The 23,104-nt window shown below is 44.2% G+C and overlaps 1 protein-coding gene across 1 annotated transcript in view; it reads right to left on the minus strand.

Annotated features, from left to right (window-relative positions):
- Positions 1 to 23,104, minus strand: part of LOC124595244 — a 175,129-nt gene that overhangs the window by 10,908 nt on the left and 141,117 nt on the right. Inside the window, exons 13-16 of the mRNA XM_047133909.1 lie at positions 17,829 to 18,094; positions 14,136 to 14,444; positions 10,659 to 10,845; positions 2,902 to 3,093 (exon numbers count right to left, since the gene is read on the minus strand). Coding sequence (XP_046989865.1) covers positions 2,902 to 3,093; positions 10,659 to 10,845; positions 14,136 to 14,444; positions 17,829 to 18,094 — 954 coding nt within the window. The remainder of the gene's footprint in view (positions 1 to 2,901; positions 3,094 to 10,658; positions 10,846 to 14,135; positions 14,445 to 17,828; positions 18,095 to 23,104) is intronic.

Consider the following 23,104-nt stretch of genomic DNA (forward strand, 5'->3'; position numbering starts at 1 on the left):
GGAATTGTGCCACCTTTTGAAGCAAAATAACACATGAGGGACGAATCGAGGTGTATCAGAGGCAAAGAGAGCATTCCTGGACAAAGTAAATTTGCTCGTATCAAACACCGGCCTTATTTTCAGGAAGAAGTTCATGAGAATATACGTTTGGAGGACGGCACTGTATGGTAGCGTATCATGGATCGTGAAGAAACCGGAACACAAGAGAATCGAAGCATCTGAGATGTGGTACTACAGAGGAATATTGAAAATTAGGTGAAGTGATAAGATAAGAAAAGAGAAAATTCACAGAAGCGGCGAAAAAGGAAGCACTCGTATGTTGAAACCACAGACCTGAAGAAGATCAGGATGATAGGGTATGTGTTGATGCATGTCTGCCCAAGCTAAGACTATTGCGCAACAGATAGTCCATTGTTAGAAGAGACTATTATTCTAGGTTTCCTGTAAACAGTTCAGCTGCGGTACAGATAACAAGTACATCACAGTGTGCCACTGAAATGGTGCTGCAACTGTAAACGTTCTCCGAAGCTGCAGTACGCTCGACAATATTATTCTTGTGAGCGAAAAGTCTAAATTTCACACTGATCCAGTGTGAAATTCTAGTAATGTATGAAACACTGCAATGTCACTCCGAACCGTGTTGAAATGGAATCGAAATTTAACCAAAGCCCCACATTCGTAGCCGTTGCTGACCAGGAAATCCAGACCTTGTACCACGCCATGTCCGTCTGTTCGTGACAGAGGAGCGGATTTTGTCGTCTAGGAAATGAACGGTTGGTAGAGCGTTGCGACTGTTGTTTGCTGAGGCTTGGTGATTGTGACGAAATACAGTGTCATGTATCTGCCTCACTTCAAAGTATAATGCACCATTCAATAAAATTTACTTGGTCTGCCATAATAGCGTGTGACTTACTTTTTGAAGTGCCCTCGGAATTCGAACAACTGCAATTGTTTATTTTGTGGAGAACTGTGGTAATGAAAAATCTAACAGTTTCACTTTCGAAATAATTTTGTCATCTTATACAACCAATTACAAGTGTCTTTTTTCATTCAAGGTATTTCTCTCATTGAATACAACTGTCACGTAATAGTTCTCGCAGGTTTGAAGTACAGGATTAATGAAAAGTCAAGGTGTGTATATCTGTTGAAAATAAGACACTCAAACTTAAACTGAGTGTACAAATTGGTTATGTGACTGATAAACCGTGGCTACTATACTACTGGCCATTACAATTGTTACACCAAGAAGAAATCCAGATGATAAACGAGTATTCATTGGACAAATATATTATACTAGAAGTGACACGTGATTACATTTTCACGCAATTTGGGTGCATAGATCCCGAGAAATCAGTACCCAGAACAACCACCTCTGGCCGTAATAACGGCCTTGATACGCCTGGGCATTGAGTCAAACAGAGCTTGGATGGCGTGTACGGGTACAGCTGCCCATACAGCTTCAACACGATACCTACAGTTCATCAAGAGTGGTGACTGGCGTATTGTGACGAGCCAGTTGCTCGGTCACCAGACGCTTTCAATTGGTGAGAGGTCTGGAGAATGTGCTGGCCAGGCAGCAGTCTAACGTCTTCTATATCCAGAAAGGCCCGTACAGGACCTGCAACGTGCGGTCGTGCTTTATCCTGCTGAAATGTAGGGTTTCGCAGGGATCGAATGAAGGGTAGAGCCACGGGTCGTAACACATCTGAAATGTAACGTCCACTGTTCAAAGTGCCGACAATGCGAACAAGAGGTGACCGAGACTTGTAACCAATGGCACCCTATACAATCACGCCTGGTGATACGCCAGTATGGCGATGACGAATACACGCTTCCAATTTGCGTTCACCGCGATGACGCAAGCGCTCCTGTCTGTGATGCAGCGTCAAGGGTAACCGTAGCCATCGTCTCCGAGCTGAGAGTCCATACTTCTGCAAACGTCGTCGAACTGTTCGTGCAGATTGTTGTTGTCTTGCAAAACGTCCCCGTCTGTTGACTCAGGGATCGAGACGTGGCTGCACGATCCGTTATAGCCATGCGGATAACATGCCTGTCATCTCGACTGCTAGTGATACGAGGCCGTTGAGATCCAGCACGGCGTTCCGTATTACCCTCCCAAACCAACCGATTCCATATTCTGCTAACAGTCGTTGGATCTCGACGAACGCGAGCAACAGTGTCGCGATACGATAAACCGCAATCGCGATAGGCTACAATACGACCTTTATCAAAGTCGGAAATATTCTCCTCCTTACATAAGCATCACAACAACGATTCACCCGGCAACGCCTGTCAACTGCTGTTTCTGTATCAGAAATCGGTTGGAAACTTTCCTCATTTCAGCACGTTGTAGGTGTCGCCACCGGCGCCAACTTTGTGTGGATGCTCTGAAAAGCTAATCATTTGCATATCACAGCATCTTCTTCCTGTCGGTTAAATTTCGCGTCTGTAGCACGTCATGTTCGTGGTGTAGCAATTTTCATGGCCAGTAGTGTATAAAAGTGGAATCATGACGTACTCCTAGATTTCGTTATCACACTGTGTCGAATGTTTGACAAAAATTTGTTTGTTAATAGCCACCGTTTTTGTTTCTTCACTACTATGGCATTATCAGTGAGTTTACGATTTTATCTGTGATGCTACACGAGTGACAGAACTTGTCTCGGCTACCGTACACATTGTTGCTGTTTGAATAAAAAGGCCCTAACGTTCGACTTAATGTTATATGTAACGGGATACCTGGAAGAGTGCATTCGCCAGTATTGCAATGCACTATGCTTGTCCGTGTAGTATAATAAATATCATTCGTACAAATATCAAGTTGTGAGTTTTTGTGACTGTCAAGAGCCTCATCGCTATCCGCGCCGTGCTTCTGCGTGCCAGTAGTTTGCGTGTGCTTACGCGTTGCTGCGGGGGTCGTAGCACTCGACGGTGTCGGTGATGGTGTGCGAGCGCTCGCCGTTCATGCCGCCGGCCACCCAGAGGAGCCCCCGGAACTGGGCGGCCGCCAGACCCATGCGTGCCTCCCGCATCGGCGCCACGTACTCCCACACGCCGGACACGGGGTTGAAGCGCTCCACCGACCGCAGCACTCTGCACACAAAGAGCCTAACTTGGTACATGTATCTTGGAACTGGTACGCTAAGGCCAGGCTGATCGCAAACTACTGGATTCGATGGTAAAGCTACATTCTCTGCAAAACAGAAAAATACGTAAACACAAGATCTTTCATTGTTTTATACACAATCGTTTGAGAACACTGCGGCTGTCTTCGTAAATGTCACTGAAGAAAAAGCTGCAACTAGAAAAATTTTTTGATCAATTATTTGTTGCACAGCAGTAACTACTGTAGTTTCGTGCTTAAGCCGATCGCCAACCGGCAGCGAGGATTTCTCGAACAAATTTGACAGTTTTGTCCCACAGTATAACAGGATATTCGATATTTTCTGGTTTACAAAAGCTTTCACATTTTTTGAAAGATATTCACATTTTATTTACTTGAGGAAAAGTTTGCTTCATACATTATAGCATAGAGGTCCGCGTTAGCTTTACCTGACACGGTGACCAACGAACTAGGCTAAAGACGACGGACACATTTGTTCACATCTCACGTCACGTCAGCTAGTAATTTGGTTGGCTATACCAGAGACCAACATGGCACAGTAATGGACTATTTCTATACCTATGGTGGCTATTATTGGAAAGATTGCTACTATCGGAAACATTGTTGTTCTTAGCCTAGATCACGATGAAAGCTACATTACATTTTATTTTTAAAAAGAGTGGTAATATCCAATAAAGTCTTTCTTTCTTTTGTAGGATAATGACTAATTTCTCTTTTTGATGAAGTAACTACGCTATTTATAACAGTATACGAGTACACATTCTATCTATCAGTACAAATGTACAAGAGTTGAATGAAATTTTGTAGGTACACTTGGTTTTTTAATTCTAGCTGAAAATATGACTACCAAATTCCATCCAACTCCAATAATTCGGCGCTGATAAGGAGAATTCGTATACTGCCGTAGTGACCTGAGTTAGTTAATCAAAAAGAAAACCAAACATCAACCTAAAAAAAAAAAAAAAAATAACTTCGCTGGATATTGCCATAAATTTTTATTTTTATTTTATTTCATTTTATTTTATTTGTAATGAATGGTATAGCTTTCAACGCGATCTAGGTTAAGAAAAACAACCTTCACAATAATAGACACCACAGCCTTGGAGGTATTCCATAGAAGCACCACCAAGTCCTTTGGTACAGTCGACCAAATTAAAACGTTGCAGTATAATTTCATTGTCCGGCCCATGCCCATTCCCAACGTAAATTTTCGTAAACCATAAGATTATTTAAAAGGGGGTTATTATTTCATTGGTTGACAATATCCACTTGACAAGTTTATTTCTGCAAATTACGCAGAAACCAAGCCGATGTTTGGAGGTTGTTGTGGTGTCTTCCTTTATCTGGTCTGAGTAAAATTGACAGGCACTGTGATATGTCTGTTTCTTTCTACACTATATGACTACTCTGCAGCTCACACCTAAGTGCCTGGCAGAGGATGATCGAACCACCTCACACTATTTCTCTGTCTTTCCATTCTCAAAGATCGCGTTTCAAAACCGAACACTTAAATGTTTTCGTGCGAGCTCTGGTTTTTCTTCTTTTATTACGATGACTATTTCTCCCATGTAGGCGGGCATCAGAAAAAAAAAATTGCATTCGGAGGGATTATCACCGCAACAAAAACGCCTTTGTTTTAATGACTGCCACTCCAACTCGCGCAACATAGCCTTGACACTTTCTCCCTTATTTCGCAATAATACGAAACGAGCTCCTCCGTCAGTCCCACCTGGTTATGAGTCCGTTCCGCTCAGTAGTACTCCAGAAGTGGACGGGCAAGCGTAGTGTAAGCAGTCTCTTTAGTAGACATGTTGCACCTTCTAATTGTTCAGCCAATAAAATGCAGATTTCGGTTGGCTTCACCACAACATTCTCTATTCGATCGTTCCAGTCTCAGTTGTTTCGTAAATGTAGTCCTTTACGATTTTGCTCTGTGAGATATGTTCCGAATGGTGATCGATTATTTTCACTATTATTCATGTGTTCACATTTTAAAATTTCTCACTTTTTGATCCATATTTTACTGGATTTACATTTTGCTTTAAAAAATCCAAATCGAGAAAATTTTATGCGTTGTTCTAGTAAATTATACATAAGTGAAATTTCATGGCAGATTAAAACTGTGTGCCCGACCGAGACTCGAACTCGGGACCTTTGCCTTTCGCGCGCAAGTGTTCTACCAGACAAAGGTCCCGAGCTTGAGTCTCGGTCGGGCACAAAATTTTAATCTGCCAGGTAGTTTCATATCAGCGCATACTCCGCTGCAGAGTGAAAATCTCATTCTGATATATAAGTGCTTTTATGGTGTTTTGTGTTTTCTTCGTTTTTGTAGCGCGTGGTAGATTTTGTCTGATACTTGTCTCCAAATAAGATATTTGTCATTATCTTTATTCCGCGTTCGATCAAGTGTAATCTGTGGCCTGTGGTGACAGGTGGGTTGCATGAGCAGTGCAGGTACCCCGCAGCCGCAGCTCACGGTACAGTACTGCTACCGAACTTATTACTGACAATGTCTTTATAAAATTGTCATTTACAGTTGTAGATTGCAAAAAACTTGTGGAAACGGCGATCAAGTAGGTGCGAGGTGACGGTGACGGCGACGATTTATTTTTCAGACAACAATATCTGTTAAAAAAACTGAGACCAGATTTGATCAAAGAAGCGAAAATGATATCATTTCAGATGACGTTATATCTGGGTAATCATAATGAATTTCTTAAGAATTTTTTACCAGCATGTTCAGCATCCTCAACTGTTAATACTGACACATCTTTATCACAACCGCAGGCGATTTTTAGTGACAACAATATAAATAAACATAACTGGCTATACACAACCTGACAGATTAATAAATTTCAGATACAAATGTTAAATAAACCTCTGTAGTGTTTTGTTGTTTGAAGGGTTCTCGGGTGTCCAGCCAGGTACGACCGTCAAATGCCCACGCTATTTCGGTGAATAACCGTTCCACCATTATCAGGTGGTGCTGATGCAATGGTATGTCCGCTCTCTGCCGATAGTATTTATCCCTCGCGGGTCCGGATGTGATTCCGTGCGCCGGCAAAGTGCAGCGTGTCCAGTGGTGAGGGTAACGGTAGCTGCATAGGTGGTGGTGGTGTGGTTGATTGGAAGGGGGGGGGGGGCAGTATCTCTTCGGCGGCCGTGGCGGAGTGATCTCGTGTATGCTTACAACGTTGCTTCTTAGTAGAGCTTGGTATTGATTTCCAGGCCTTACTGAGTTGGTAACCAGTGCCCTGCTGACGAGGTTGTCTGTTACGCGAATTCTATGGCCTCTTTGAAGATGCAGTCACTGTAGTTATTTGTGAAGGCTAGTACTTTTTCTCGTCGTAATTCGCTGTGTGTCCAGTGTTTATGCAGTGTTCTGCTAGGGCAGATTGGCTTGGTTGGCCTAGACATGTGTAGCGTTGGTGTTCTTTGCATCGATCTTCCACCTTACGAACTGTTTGGCCGATATAGCATTTGCAACGCCCGCTTTCTTGAGGCCGACATCGTTTTTCACCGTTCCAAGTAAAGCGCGCGCCTTAGCCGGTGATCGGAAGACTGTCGATCTTGTGTCACCTAAAGTCTCCCTATTTTGGAAGACACGCTGCCTGCAAAAGGTAAAAACACCAGGTCTTTTTTCTCGTCTTCCATTTGTTCTTCATCTTGTTCCCTACTGTGCCTGTTGTCCGAAGGCCCTTAGGACTTGGCGGTTGCCATATCCATTCCTGCGGATCACAGTCTCCAGGTGTTTGAGTAACGTTGATAGGTTCTCTTCGTCCGAGATCGTATATGCTCTGTGTACCAAGGTGAGAAAGGGTAGTTGTCCATTTTTCTCGATATCCATAGTGAACTGTATGTTAATATGGAAGGAATTTGGATGTTGTAGAAATATTTGTAGTTGATCCTTTCCATGTGACCAGATTACAAATGTGTCGTCCACATATCGGAAGAAACATACAGGTTTCGGTACGGCAGTTTCCAGGGCTACTTCTTCGCAATGTATACCTCAAATGAACCAAACGTAAAGTAACCGGCACCAACATTGTACACCGCGTACCCCTCAAACTTAATGCAATATGTTTACTTAACTCCCAAATATCACAATAACTATGACCAACTTCGAAAAATTGACACTTTATCATCAAGCTGTGATGTGATACTATTATATACAAAAAATCGGTTTATTGTGTCAGTTACTTTCCTCTGAATCGAACAAGGATCATACAACGAAGATAACGCATAAACCGGAAAAAAACTTTTTTTCAATTTCTTAAAGGAAAAGGAAAACCTCTACCGAAAAATTAACTCCAGAATTTGATGAATCTTTTCTTACACACGGTATTTCCTACAGTAACAAAACGGGGAAACCCATTTTTTGCGTATACTGCAATCAGTCAGGAGCCACGGACGCTTCGTAGTAACCGCTAGTCAAAGTGTCTGCCGTGTTCGTCAGTCGCACTGCGGTGACCGCAGTGACCAGCCGCGCTATAGGAAGTCCACCATTAAGAAATAGTTCAATAATCTTTAGAAAACTTGAATAGTGTTTTGGTGTTTCACTGGAACTTAATGAAAACAGAGGTGTAACGATTTTAAAATACAGTAAATGAACATGTTGAATTCTAGGTGTAGGCTATCAATTACGGAATACTTCCTTAATGTGAGACAGAAGGGCAAAACAAGCGATGGACGTTTGCATTATTACTATCCCTTTGTTGTCCTTTTCTTCCTCTTTCACACTTCTTCAACGCACAAATTACGTAGTACATGTGATAAAATCCATCATATTCTTATACACACTGACCATTCAGAACATTATGACCACCTACGTAATAGTCGGTATGTCCGCCTTTGGCACTTGTACAGAAATTATACTGTAATTATGAGACTCGAAGAACATGAAAGGGAAGGGAGTGTGACAGAGTTGTAGCTTATCTGAAATGTTATTCAATCTGTACACTGAGCAACCAGTAAAGGAAACCAAAGAAAATTTTGGAGAAAGAATTTAAGTTCAGAGAGAGGAAGTAAGAACAACGAGGTCTGCCGATGACATTGTAATTCTGTCAGAGAGAGCCAAGGACTTGGAAGAGCCGTTGAACGGAATGGATAGTGTCTTGAAAAGTGGTTATAAGGTGAACATCAACAAAAATAAAACAAGAGTAATGAAATATAGGCTAAGCAAATCAGACTATACTGGGGGGAATTAGATTCGGAAATGGGACGCTAAAAGTAATAGATGAGTTTTGATATTTGGGCAGAGAAATAACTGATGTTGGTCGAAGTAGAGAGGATAGAAAATGCCGGCTGGCTATAGCAAGAAAAGCATTTCAGATTCAGAGAAATCTATTAACATATAACATAAATTTAAGTGTTAGGAAGTCTTTTCTGATGGTGTGTGTGCAGCCTTGTACGGGAATGACATGCGGGTGCAGTTCGGACAAGAAGGAAATACAAGCTTCTGAAACTCGTTGCTACAGAAGAATGATGAAGATTAGATGGGCAGATTGAGTACGAATGAGGAGATACTAAACCGAACTGAAAGGAAATTTATGGCACAACTTGATTAAAAGAAGAGATCAGTTGATAGGACAGATCCTGAGGCATTTAGGAATTGTCAGTCGGCTAATGGAGGGAAGTAGGGAGGCGTAAAAATTTTGGAAGGAGATGAAGGGATGAACACAGGAAGCAGGTCCAAATGTATGTAAGTTGCAGCAGTTATTCTGAGATGAAGTGGCTTGTGCATTATAGACTAGCGTGGAGAGATGCATCAAACCAAACTTCCCACTGAAGACCGCAACACAACTATGATCTTATTTCCTTCTGTCTTTCAACTGTTTCAATTTCTCTTTCCTTCATTATCTCTTGTTCTTTTTGTAAAGCTGTTCTAGCGAAGCGTTTTCTCAGGTCGTAAATACTGCCTAAAATAGGGAGATCTAGCTTATGTGTCTTTCGTCAAATTTATCAACACTTCCGTATTATTCAACCTTTACACTCTACGTATAATACGGACAACGTAAGATCAAAGTCTAAAATATAACGTTAATACACACGTTAGAAATTAATTTGCACGGTTACATATTTTCAATTTACACATGGTACCAGTCGCTGTTGTTCTTTCTTGTCAAAGCACTAAATAGTTATAAGAGGCTGCTCAAATTATCCGGCAATGGTAAGACTATTTCTCTATTTGCTGTCCATTCATTGGCCTTGGTGATGAGGAGATAAGGCGATGGGGTGGGGCCTGGCGATTTGGAGGAGTTGTATTGCGCATATTATCGACGTCAATCTTTAATTATATACAGATGGTAAAATAGACTGATACGTTTTTAAAGGTTAAAACATATACATAAATTTTACTCATTTTCAGTTGGGCCGCAGCATAGACTACGTCACAATATGATATTTTGTATGAATAATTCCAGGTAAACTGAAAATGGTTTAATCAGTAATCCTCCTTCTTTACTACAAGCTTGTTTCGGCTATAGCGCCAGCCTCAAGTAAATCTGTAGATGTAACATTTGGTGAGTATATTTACATTTATAAAAGTTGTACAGAAAGGTCAGTTTGCATACATACTTACATCTAATTGAAATAGATGTCCATACTGCATCAGTAAGTAAACTGCCCACTGTCTATTTGTTGTTAGATCGCTCTAATCACCTAAGTTTCTTTGTATAGAATATTTTCGCAAAAGACTTTTACGGTTGGAATGACAGATTATTCTCGTTGATGTTTTATGTTTACACTACATCTCTGCTAATCAGTGATGTTAGTTGCACTTCACCGCTATTATAATTTGGACAATATGACAATCTTTAAGATCCTGTGTACTTTGATTTTTATCCGTTCTCGTTTTCTAAGATGCCTTGAGAAAATTGAAACTTCACGCCGTAATACAGGCTCAATTCCTGAGCATTAGTGCTGTGCACTTACTGCTCTTACATGTTTTCATATTTTTAACGTTGTTTTCTGCTTAGCTAGGCCTGTATTACGGTGTTAAGTATCAGTTTTATTAGGCTTTCAAGTCAGCAACAGTGTATACTTTCCTGGTTAAATAACATGTATGCTATTAATAGACGTTTTTCCATTGTGAAACTGGTCCATGATCGAAACCGGCAGTGAATAAGTGTTGCAAGACAGCACTTCTCCAAGAAAATGTAGTGGTGATAATTTTTTTCGTATCATCGTTTTGTGGGGTTCGTCAGCGACAAAAAGTTTCATAAATGGTTGAAACTATGTGTAAAGCTTGTTGCAAGGCGCTAAGTACTATCATTCACATATACTGGCTGGATAAAGTATGGGTATTCGTGCGTTGCGGCCTTCACTTGTATTCTATCCACACCCCCAGTCCTTTGAGAGATAGGTGGTTCTTACCCCCATAGCAATTCTTTCCAAAAAATAAGTGATATTTTTCTAACTTCGGTTGAAATAGGTCCAACGGTTTAGGAGGAGATGTGGAACATACGTACATATATTTGTACATCCATGTTAATAATATGTGACAACGTAATGGGGGAAGGAGCAGTTTTACAACCTGCCACTACGGTCCTGCCCGCCGATAGCGTAGAGGCGGCCGGAGCAGGCGACGAGCGCGAAGCTCTGTCGGGCGGTGAGCATGTCGGGCTCGGCGCTCCAGGTGCGGGACGCCGGCTCCAGGCTCCAGACGGTGCTCGTGATGCCGCCGCGGCTGCGCGCCGCCGAGTCGCGCGGGTCCTTGCCGCCTGCGCGCAATCCCAAGTCCCACTCACTCTGCTGTTGGCGTTTCGAGCTGTACACTACACCATTTACTTCAGAAGGAACGTTCTTTATTCATAAACTCTCCCACACACAGAACATAGATGCACTGCACTAATCGGGCTCGTCATCGACTGTACACTGATTACAAATAAACAGCTACACTTTCGTGTGCATTAGGTTCTAAATCTTTTGTCTACTGGACGTATAGTCCCATAATAAAACAAAAAATTGTTGGCATTGTTAGGTGCCGGTCACGATATTTTGGAAGTGGTGTAAAGTGAATGCCGAAACCAGAGATGCCCTTGCAGCTATTACCATATGGGCCCCTCTCCCAGCTAATCTGATAGTTGGATGAATAATCTCTGACTCTGTTCTCAGCCCGCTCTACCCAGGAAATCTAAAATATACAAAAATTATCAATGTACACTACCGGACGAAAGTTTTCTATCACCTATCACAACTATGAATTACTGGTTAAAACAGGGATTTCATTTTGAATTGTATACCCTTCTGATAATAAAACAAGTATAAACACATAAAGACTAAACGCCCCTTTTGTGTATTTGACTGGTTATCCGCATAGAGGGGCGTTCATGAGTAAGCACAACACTGACGTGCTTTTACGTGAGACGGTTCAATTCGAATAGTCCTCATTCCTTCAGCTGCCTATGTAGCAATCAGTTCGCATTAATTTACATTACACTGTGGGTATCTAGCAGTGTGTTTGTATACCTGATTATGTTCATACCATATTATATCCGAATGGGACGAAAGCAGGAGATTGGAATTGAAGAACGTGCTGTAATTGCAGTTCTGCATCAGGAAGGTTACTCTGTAGTACAATAGCAACAAAAGGTGACATAACCCAGTCTATAGTGCCGTATGCATTACAGCGATTCAAGCAGACTGGTGCCAGTGCAAGTGTTCCGCTATCTGGAAGAATCCGAGTAACATTATACAGAGAAGATCAGTTCGTATATGTACAGAGTAAATGTCAGAGGACTCATACGGCACCTGAAACACGCGAGGAAGCAGGTAGTATTTGAGCAGCTCCAATCTCTGTCTCAACAGTGCAACAGGGCTTAAAGGGTTGCGTAGCGGCCAAAAAATCTTTATTACACAAATGTAATGAGGTAATAAGATTGCACTGGTTACATTAACAAAATCAATGGAGCCGTGCAGCAAGTATCCAAGGTGTTATTCACAGACGAACCTATGTCTGAAGTATTTAGAAGTCATCGTCGAATGTCTGTCCGTCGACTTTGGGGAGAACGTACGAAGAGCATTGTACGCCGCCAGTGGTGAAGCATGGTGGAGAGTCGTTGTGCGGGTGTTAAAGTCGGTGATATAGTGAGAATTAATGTTACATTAAGAATGGTTAATTTGATTTTAACATACGGGATAAATGGTAGAGGAAAGACAATAATGGCATCCGTCCGTCCTCGAGGGAGAGTAGCAGTCCCTACTGCAGTTTGGACATGTGAAATTTGAGGGACTTCTAACAGAAGCAGCTCTGTCTCTTCGCTTTGTCCTCTTCCTGATTTGTTCCTGTGTGCGTTCGTCCTCTGAGAGCTTGACGCCGTTGCGCACAGCTACTCGCCACTTGACACGGTCATCTGAAATGCTTTCCCAGCGACTTGGATCGATTCTGGTCTTGGTCAGGTCTCTCTTGCAGACATCCTTGAAACGAAGATGCGGTCGTCCCACTGGCCTCACACCCTCCTGAAGTTCTCCGTACAGCAGTTGTTTCGGTATCCGTTCAGGATCCATGCGCCTGACATGTCCCAACCATCTTAGACGTCGATGACTTAGGAGTGCAAAGATGCTGATTCTGCTTGCACGATGAAAGGCTTCGGTGTTGAGTACTCTATTTCTCCAAGAAATCTGAAGGATCTTCCGGAGACAGCGGAGATGGAAGCTGTTGAGTCGAGATTCATGCCTGGAAAGAGTTGTCCATGTCTCACAACTATAGAGAAGGGTGCTTATAACACAAGCGTTGTAGAATTTTAATTTAGTTTTTGTGGTAAGCAGTCCGTTCTTCCATACTCTAGCCAATCTAGCCATGACAGATGATGCCTTTGCGATTCTGTTAGTAATTTCGATGTCCATGGACAAGTTGCTACATATTGTGGATCCCAAGTAGGTAAAGTTATCAACTACCTGGAGAGGATTGCCAACAATGCTGATGGATGGAAGGTTGGTAGTGCTCTGCGCCATGATCTTAGTCTTTTGAAGGCTGATGGGTAGATCAAATTTTTCACAGGCATTTGATAATTTGTTGATTATATACTGCAGCTCATCTTCTGTGGTCGCTACTAGAGCTGCATCGTCCGCATATAACAGCTCACGGATAACAACTGTATTTACTTTGGTCTGCCGACCGCGGTGGCCGTGCGGTTCTGGCGCTGCAGTCTGGAACCGCGGGACTGCTACGGTCGCGGGTTCGAATCCTGCCTCGGGCATGGATGTGTGTGATGTCCTTAGGTTAGTTAGGTTTAAGTAGTTCTAAGTTCTAGGGGATTTATGACCTAAGATGTTGAGTCCCATAGTGCTCAGAGCCATTTGAACCATTTTTTACTTTGGTCTTGGCCTTGAGGCGAGCAATGTTGAAAAGATTTCCACCAGACCTCATACGTAGGTACACTCCCTCCTCACAGTCTTCAAAGGCAAATCTGAGCAGACGGGAAAAGAAAATCCCAAATAAAGTTGGAGCGAACACACATCCCTGTTTCACACCACTATTAACAGGGAATGCTTCTGATGTTTTACCGTTGAAGCAGATTGTTGCTTGTGTTTTCTCATGGAAAGAGACAATTATCTGTTGTAGTTTAGGTGGGCATCCAATCTTCTGCAACAGTTTGAAAAGCCCATTTCTGCTCACTAAATCAAACGCTTTAACAAGGTCAATTAAAGCAAAATAAAGTGACCTCTGCTGCTCACGACATTTCTCTTGTAGCTGTCTTTAGGAGAAGATCATATCTACGGTTGATCGCCCGGGCCTGAAGCCACACTGAGATTCTGAAAGCTAAGATTTGTAATCGCATTAGGATGACTCTTGCATAAGCTTTCCAGGCTACACTTAGTAATGAAATGCCTCGGTAATTGTTACAGTCACTTCTGTTCCATTTCTGTTTATATAGAGTAACTATCCTCGAATTCCGCATACTCATCGGGACATAACCTTCTTCCCAGCTGGTTGTGATAAGTGAATATAAATGTTTGAGAAGAACAGACTTGTTATACTTAATAACCTCTGCAGGGATCCCATCTTCACCTGGGGCCTTTCCGTTAGCAAGAGAATCTATTTCTCTACTAAGTTCTTCCATAGTAGGCATTGCATCTAGTTCTTCCATAACTGGCATTGGTTTGATGGCGTCACATGCATCCTTGCTAACTTCATTCTCGGCTGCATACAACTCGAGGTAGTGTTCAACCCAGCGTTCCATTTGTTTACCTTCATCAGTAATGACTTCACCAGTCTTGGACTTCAGAGGAGCTGTTTTTCTGACAGTTGGTCCAATTGCTTTCTTAATACCATCGTACATTGCCTTAGCATCCCCAGAATCGGCCGCTTTCTGTATACCTGCACATAAATTCAGCCAGTAGTTATTTGTGCATCTCCTGGATGTTTGCTGTGCCCTGTTCTTTGCTTTTCGTAGGTCATCTCGAGTTCTTTCATTTGGGTTTCTTTTGTAAGCAAGCAGGGCTTTCCGTTTAGCCTCAGTGACTGGTTCCATTTCTTCCAAATTTTGCTCGTACCAGTCCTTATTTCTTTTTCCTTTTATTCCATAGGCCAATACTGCTGAGTTGTAGATTGCACCCGAGAGTTTTGCCCATTTCTTATCAACATTCCTTTCTGCTTGCACGTTTCCTGGGAAAGCACTTTCAAAATTACTGGCAAAATCCTGCATTCTTTGTGTGTCACGAACATGATCTGTGTTGATACGGGGATGACCTCTCGGTTTAGCGTGGTGACATTTCTTAGGAGTGAGCCTCAATGTGCACGCCACCAGGGCGTGGTCAGTGTTGCAATCAGCTCTATGATAACTTCGTGTCAGTAGCACATTTTTGAGACCAGTACGCCTAGCTATGACTAAGTCAAGTTGATGCCAGTGATGAGAGCGCGGGTGTCTTCAGGACACCTTGTGCTGATCCTTAAGCTGGAAATATGTGTTTGTAATACAGAGTCAATAAAAGCAGCAAACTTCAAGCAGTCTCTGGCCATTTTCATTCATTTTTCCCACCCCATGATATCCCAGGCAATTCGGCCATACGTCATTATCTGATCCAACTCTAGCATTAAAGTCCCTTAGAATATACAGTGTCTCGGTGCTAGGTACTTTGGCTATTCTGTCGCAGAGTAAATCATAAAACAGATCCTTCTCTTCCATGCTAGATGATAAGGTGGGAGCGTACACATTTAGGATGTTGACAGTTCCACTTGAGGGGCATATTTTCAAAGCAATAGTTCGCTCTGTTCCACCGGATGGTGGCACAGTACAGTCCAGGAGGGTGTTTTTAACAGCAAATCCTATGCCATAAAGTCTTGGTTCGTCTTGAGACTTCCCCTGACAGAAGAATGTGTAATTATCCTCCCTGATAGAGCCCGCGTCTGGAAGCCGCGTCTGCTGCAGTCCCGCGATGTCAACATTCAAACGATGGAGCTCTCTGTCAATTACGGCAGTCTTACGGATGAAATCAACCTCTTGGGCATCGTCAATGTACCTTGGACACATGGTCCTAACATTCCAGGTGGCTATACGAAATAGTGATTTCTTTATTATTTCATTTTTGTTGTTGGTAGGTGTAATATATCAACCCGCTTGTCAAAGATTACTTCTAAGCTACACACACCCCGTGAAGCAGGCGGATAGTGGCGGGACGCACCTTACTGGCTGGGGGCTGCCCAGTTTGAGGCGGGCGGTAGCTGTCCAATGAGATGCAATGACCTCTCCCACCGTCGGAAGTGGCCCCTGGCACTCTAGTCTTACGCCAATCAGACAGAGCTTATAACCGGTAACTGCCTCTTCCCGTGTTGTGCCTAAGTCCTTGGACGTCGCTGAAGTGTCCTCTCCAGGATGCTACAAGCCTAAGCGATAAATATGAAGACTCGTGAGTTGCCCAATCATCACGGTCTCCCTCTCGGCCTAAATGATAATATCCAGAGGAAAGGCAAGCCAATACGTCTGGTATCACCTCGGTTGCAGGAGCTGCCGGAAGGGGACGTAGTGCGCCTTCCAACTGCCTTTGGGGTCCCACTCCAGATTTTCTTTCAGGGTTTTCTCCCTTAACTTTCATCCCTCCCGAGACCAACCACAAATCAGTGGTGTGTTAAGGCAATTAGAGAAAGAAAAGGAATGGTAACTGAGGAGAGTGTAGGGAATAGGATATTACGATATAGGATATAAGACGGGTCGTTGTGAAGAAAGACAATAGAAAGTAATGAAAAGAGAGAAATAACGTGTGACAATAGTGGTGTGAGCATGTTTATTTTCGACTGAGTGAAGAGAAACATGGTGGAATCAGGTAACAAACTGTGTGCCTTTGTGGTGATATGTGGTATCATAAGTAACGCGAAATAAAAAAAGAGAGTAATAAAAGGAAGTGGTTATAGATATTCGTAATATTTTCAAACGGAAACTTCGACAAACAATTTCCGTGCAGACAGCAACAATGCAACTCATCACAGTGCCAAACTCACCACAAGCTAGCAAAAGCACAGACTAATTACTTAAGAACAGGGCTGTCCAACGCGGCGCTCCTGGGCGCCATGGTACCCGTGATATGTTCTATTTGCGCCCTTGTCTGGGAACATAAAGTTCATGGGGGGCTGCAAATGGTCTCCAAGTAGTCCAGTTGGACCAGAGTCGATTCCATGTAAACACAGCCTACACCATTATGGAGCCACCACCAGCTTGCACAGTGCCTTGCTGACAAATTGAGTCCATGGCTGTGTGGGGCCTGTGCCACTCTCGAACCCTACCATCAGCTCTTACCAATTGAAATAGTGAATGATTTGCGGCCGGGTTGGGGTTTTCTCGGCCCGGGGACTGGGTGTTTTTGTTGTCGTCATCATTTCATCATCATCATCATTTGTGAGAGTGACTAGATTGAATTGTGAAAAGAAAATGGACTGTGTAAAAATTGGGGACTTTGTACGGGCGCAGATGACCACATAGTTGAGTGCCGCAGAAACCAATCATCATCATCGCATCATTTGATCAGGTCACGGTTTTCCAGTCGTCTGGGGTCCATCCAATATGGACACGAGCCCAGGAGAGGCGCTGCATGAGATGTCGTGCTGTCAGCAAAGGCACTCGTGTCGGTTTTCTACTACTGCAGCCCATGAACTCCAAATTTCGCCGCACCGTCCTAACGGATACATACATCGTATGTCCCACGCCGTTTTCTTGCGTTATTTCACGCAGTGTTGCTTGTCTGTTAGCACTGACATCTCTACTCAAACGCCACTGCTCTAGGTCGTTAAGTGAAGCCCTCGGCCAGAGCTGCATGATGGGCAATGCCTGAAATTTACTATTCTCGGCACCTCTTGACACTGTGGATCTCGTAACACTGAATTCTCGAACGATTTTCGAAATGGAATGTCCCATGCATCTGGCTCCAACTACCATTCTGCGGTCAAAGTCAATTCCCGTCGTGTGGCCACAATCAAGTCGGAAACATGGTTCACATGGACCACCTGAGTACAAACGACAGCTATGTCAGTGCACTGCCCTTTTGTACCTCGTACGCGCAATACTACTGCCATCTGTATATGGGCGCACCGCTATCCCGTAATTTTTGTCACGACATTGTAGTTAGTTAAACAAATGGCTATGTTTTTTTTTTTTTTAATCGTCAAATTATTTTTAAAACAACCAGGACTTTGAGTAGCCGCCAGCGCCAAGAGCGCGGCTAGTAGCCCGCCGCTACTGAGGAAATGGAGAAGGTTTGCAGTGTGGCTCACCAGCGATGTAAACGTGCCCCTTGAGGAAGGCGGCGGCGTGGTGCTGGCGCGGCTCGGGCAGCTGCGCGATGTGCTCCCAGCAGCCGGCGTCGAGGCGCAGGCGCAGCAGCTCGCGGCCCACGGCGGGCGCGCCCTCCGGCGCCGGCTTCCACGTGGGGTCGGCGCCACCCAGCACCAGCACAGACTCGCTCTGCGCCAGGAACAGCGACCCCTCCACCAGGTAGTCGCGCGTCACAGGGCCCAGCAACGACGCGCTCAGCCGCCTCCTGCACAGACCGTATCACACGGCCTACCGCTATCTGCCTCCATTTCGTAATTGTTACTCTCATTCACTGTGGCGCCCACTTGTACAGCCAAAGCTCTGTATAGGGCAGGAGTCACCAAACTTTTTCTCTGATGGAACACTTTGAGAATAGTGGTACTTTAATGGAATACCGTGTTTATTTTGGAGGTTAGTAAAATTAGAATAACTTGCTATTTACATTACATTGTGATAAGTTCCTATGGGACCAAACTGCTGAGGTCATCGATCCCTAGCTTACTCACTACTTAATCCAGTTTAAAATAACTTACGCTAAGGACAACACACCCATGCCCGAGGGAGGACTCGAACATCCGACGGGAGGGAGGACTCGAACCTCCGAGGGGGGAAGTCGCGTGAACCGTGGCAAGGCCCCCAAGACCGCGCGGCTACACCGCGGGGCAATAATAACTTGTTTTAGTCAATGATTACTTCAGTTTTAAATCGTAACTAATAATACGGAAACCATAATGATTTTTAAAAAAATAGTATCGTCAAAATACAGAGTGGAGGTGGACCGCCACGTTGTTAACAGTTTTTTCGAGGAGCACTTATTCACTTCCCCCGAGAACACAGTTTGGGGAACCTTGTCATAGGGAAAGTACGGTCAAACCACTGGCCGCCGACATTTAGGGCCCATCATACTATATTGACCGCTACAATATATTTAGCTCTTTCTAGTGAACAAGTGTGCTCCACTACTTCTCCCATTAACAAATTAAAGCAGTAGCTTCAAACTGAACGTCTAGAACCCTCATCAACAAAAGATCTATGCAAAAAATGTAGGAAAATATCTTCTGTGACGAGGATAAACCCAAGTATCCTTACTGAAGTCATTAATTGACTGCGACAAAGAGATTTCGCAGTTAATGTATAACATCGAGCTCAAATACCAATATTCTCCTAAGTAGCTTTAAACCTGCTCATCTAGGATACTAAGCAACAGCAGCAGAAAAAAGTAAAAAGTAACCAATGTTAAGTTGAAAAAGACAGTTTTTTACACACACGCATGTATATAATGTAGAAGCACAGCGATTATCTCACTGCAATAAATGAAAGCATACGAAAGCAATGAAATAAGAAACCTAACCAGAGAAAAGCTTCTAAGCTTATCTGTTAAACAAACCTTGCTGCTGGAGAAGCGTCGTTCCTGTACCAATAACTGGTTTTTAGGTGATTTATTTTAAGATTCGTTACGAATTCTACTGCAGTATTTTGGTGCTTACCTTCTAACATTGATTTTACCTTTTGAAAACAATCTTTTCGTCTTTTCCGTGACACGCACACACACACACACACGCACACAGACGCACACACACACACACACACACACACACACACACACACACACACACACACACATGCCTAAAAACCAGTTAGTTGTACAGCAACCATGCTTCTCCAGCAGCAAGGTTTGTTTAACAGATCAGCTTAAAAGCTTTTCTCTGGCAAGGTTTCTTATTACACTGCTTTCGTAACCTTCCATTTATTGCAGTGAGATAATCGTGGTGCACCTACATTATATACTGTGTACGTGGTAATACGAGACCGTTTTCCTAGCTGAGTTATCAGTGTAGATGACTTCAAAGCAGAGGGCCCAGGTTCTATTTCTGGTACTACCAAGAATGTTTCCTGTAAGGGAGGACTTTTATGGGGTGTACTCAACTTCATGGACGCCATCTGAGCAGCTACTTGTTTAGCAGCGGCTTCATGGTCTGGAAAGTCTGCAAAACGGCCGGGAAGACGGTGTCCTGATCACATGCTCCTCCCTAGCACATTGACATGTCGCCGCAAGGCAGATGATGATATGACGGCCAACAGACATCTCTTGGGCCTTCACGGATTGGCTGGCTGGCTCTGAGCACTATGGGACTTAACAGCTGAGGTCATCAGTCCCTAGAACTTAGGACTACTTAAACCTAACTAACCTAAGGACATCACACACAGCCATGCCCGAGGCAGGATTCGAACCTGCGACCGTAGAGGTCACGCGGTTCCAGACTGAAGCGCCTAGAGCCGCTCGGCCAACGGATTGGCGGCGATCTCGTTATGTAGTGATATTGCCGTATTTTTGTCATTACTTCCTACTGAAACAAAGAGCTCTGCAAAACATGAATGCTTACCGGATAACGAGCATGCAATGAACAGTATCGTCCATACAGTTGCACCAAACAAGCACGAATCATTCACAAATTTCCTTCCGTAATAGCTGATACGCACACATGCATATGTCGACTACACTGTCATTGTTAGGCCTTCATATGTTATTCGCAGATCACTGAAATTATCTTTCTTCTAAACGTTGGGAAAAAAAAACCTCCAGAAAGTGGTGACAAAAGCATACTTACGCTAAATTAAAACAAGACTTCATTTCTAGTCATTGTTTCATTTTAATTATGCTCTTAAACGCAAACAATTTACCATGCCAGGTAGCGAAGTGGTTAACACAATGGGCTCATGTTCTGGAGGACGATGGTTCAAATCCCCATCTGGCTATTCAGATTTCGGTTCTCCATGGTTTTCCTAAATGACGTAAAGCAAATGCAGAGCACGGCTCATTTCCTTACTCATCCTTCCTTACCGGAACTTGGGCGCCGTCTCTAACGATCTCGTTGTCGGCGGGACCTTAAACACTTAATCTTCGTCCTTTCAAACTATTAGAACACGAACGGACGTAAAAACCACATTTATGCTGCATAAAGATCAGTGCTGTTTACCAGAAACAACGATTGTCGATTATACTTTACAACGTTTGGAAATATAATCTGTTCAAGAAATGTGACCTTACCTAAACACTGTAACGTGTAATTTTCGTTATGTTTAATGTGTAACAACGACCATTGTTTGTTGAAATTATTGTACCGAGAAGTTGTTTTTAAAATTGATTAGTGTGGTATGGAAACAGCTGTAAAGTATCGAAGATTAAAAAATCGACTGTGCTCTTCTGGTTACGTTCCTTCGTGCTTTATGTTTTCGTTTCACTTTTTACTTCTTTGTTTGCGGTAGTGACACCGCAAACGCACGTAAACGAACGAGGAAAACATAAATTAGCTTCCAAGAATGTGATAGTGACTACGAAATGATAATCAGTTGTGTCGGCTCAGCTGTACATCGTTTTTGCTTGATGTTCCAAACAACCCCGTCTACTTCAATAAAATTCTTCAGGGTATCAGACCACATCGTCATAATTTAAAATGCGCCAACGTTTCGGCCAGCGTTGCAGCTAGCCTTCATCAGGGCCTTACGTTAACTGCTAAATGAATTTTTTTTTCCTTTATTGTAATTTTAATCACCTATACAGGCGGGCTGGCAGCAGCACATTACGCTGCTCTTCAGCCTTAAGTGGAACAATAACATGACATAGAGGTGATACAGACAATACAAAAAACGGCAGGCAAAAAATGGAGGTACAAAAAAACAATAAACATGCAGCCGTTCACGTTGGACGATAAAAACACTAACACTTGTGGACACGCCGCACAAAACACGGAGAACGGCGATGGCACATGTGAACAGTGGAGTCGTAACTGCACGAAACACAAAACGAAGCACACACACGAGATACTGATGTCGATGATCTCCGGCGCGCGAATGTTCACTATGCGTGTGCGAGTCCAGGGACCTGCCAAGAGAGGAGGAGGAGGAAGGGGAGTGGGAGAGCAAGAGGGGAGAGCAGAGACGCCACGGGCACGTGAGAAAGGGGGGAGGGAGGAAGGGGGAGGGGAAACCCGGGGGAAGAGGGGCGGAGGGAGGGGACGTGGGAAAAGGAAAGAGAAGGGAAGGGAAGAGAAGGGAGGGAGGGTGCCCAAAGGAAAGGACACCGGAAGTGGGGGGTGGGGCAGGGACAATGTTGATAGGAGGGGTAGATGGAGGGGAGGAGGACATCATCAGGGAGGGGGAGCTGGCGGAAGCCACCTTGGGAGAGGGTAAGGAGGGTGGAGAGATGGAGACCAGGTGGGACGTGCGAATACAGGCACGGCAGCGGGCGGGGGTGGGAGAGGATCGGGGAGACGAGAGGGTGAGGAGGATCGAGTTTGCGGGAGGTGTACAGGATCCGTATCCTTTCAAGGAAAAGGAGGAGGTGGGGGAAGGGGATGAGAGTGTACAGGATCCGCGTGGGGGAGGGGAGACGGATGCGATAGGCGAGGCAGAGAGCATGACGTTCAAGGATTTGGAGGGATTTATAAAAGGTAGGGGGGGTGGAGATCCAAGCCGGATGGGCATAACAAAGGATAGGGCGGATGAGGGACTTATAGGTGTGGAGGATGGTAGAGGGGTCCAGACCCCATGTACGGCCAGAGAGGAGCTTGAGGAGACTGAGGCGGGAGCGTGCCTTGGCTTGGATTGTCCGGAGGTGGGGAGTCTAGGAGAGGCGACGGTCGAGGGTGACGCCAAGGTACTTAAGGGTGGGAGTGAGGGCGATAGGACAGCCATAGATGGTGAGATAGAAATCAAGGAGGCGGAAGGAAGGGGTGGTTTTGCCTACAATGATCGCCTTGGTTTTGGAGGGATTGACCTTGAGCAACCACTGGTTGCACCAAGCGGTGAACCGGTCAAGATGGGATTGGAGAAGGTGTTGGGAGCGCTGTAGGGTGGGGGCAAGGGCAAGGAAGGCGGTGTCATCGGCAAACTGGAGAAGGTGGATGGGGGCTGACGGCGGCGGCATGTCCGCCGTGTACAAAAGGTACAGAAGGGGGGAGAGGATGGAGCCTTGGGGCACACCGGCGGAGGGGAAAAAGGGGTAGGAATCTGTGTTATGGATGGTGACATAGGAAGGACGGCGGGAGAGAAAGGAGCTGATCAGACGGACGTAGTTAATGGGAAGGGTGAAGGTTTGGAGCTTGAAGAGGAGACCGGAATGCCATATGCGGTCATATGCACGTTCGAGGTCCAGGGAGAGGAAGATTGCGGAGCGACGGGAATTAAGCTGTTCGGAAAGGAGATGAGTGAGGTGAAGGAGAAGGTCGGCAGAAGA

Source organism: Schistocerca americana, chromosome 1 (genome assembly GCF_021461395.2).
Source record: "Schistocerca americana isolate TAMUIC-IGC-003095 chromosome 1, iqSchAmer2.1, whole genome shotgun sequence".
In the NCBI taxonomy this organism is placed as follows: Eukaryota; Metazoa; Arthropoda; class Insecta; order Orthoptera; family Acrididae; genus Schistocerca; species Schistocerca americana.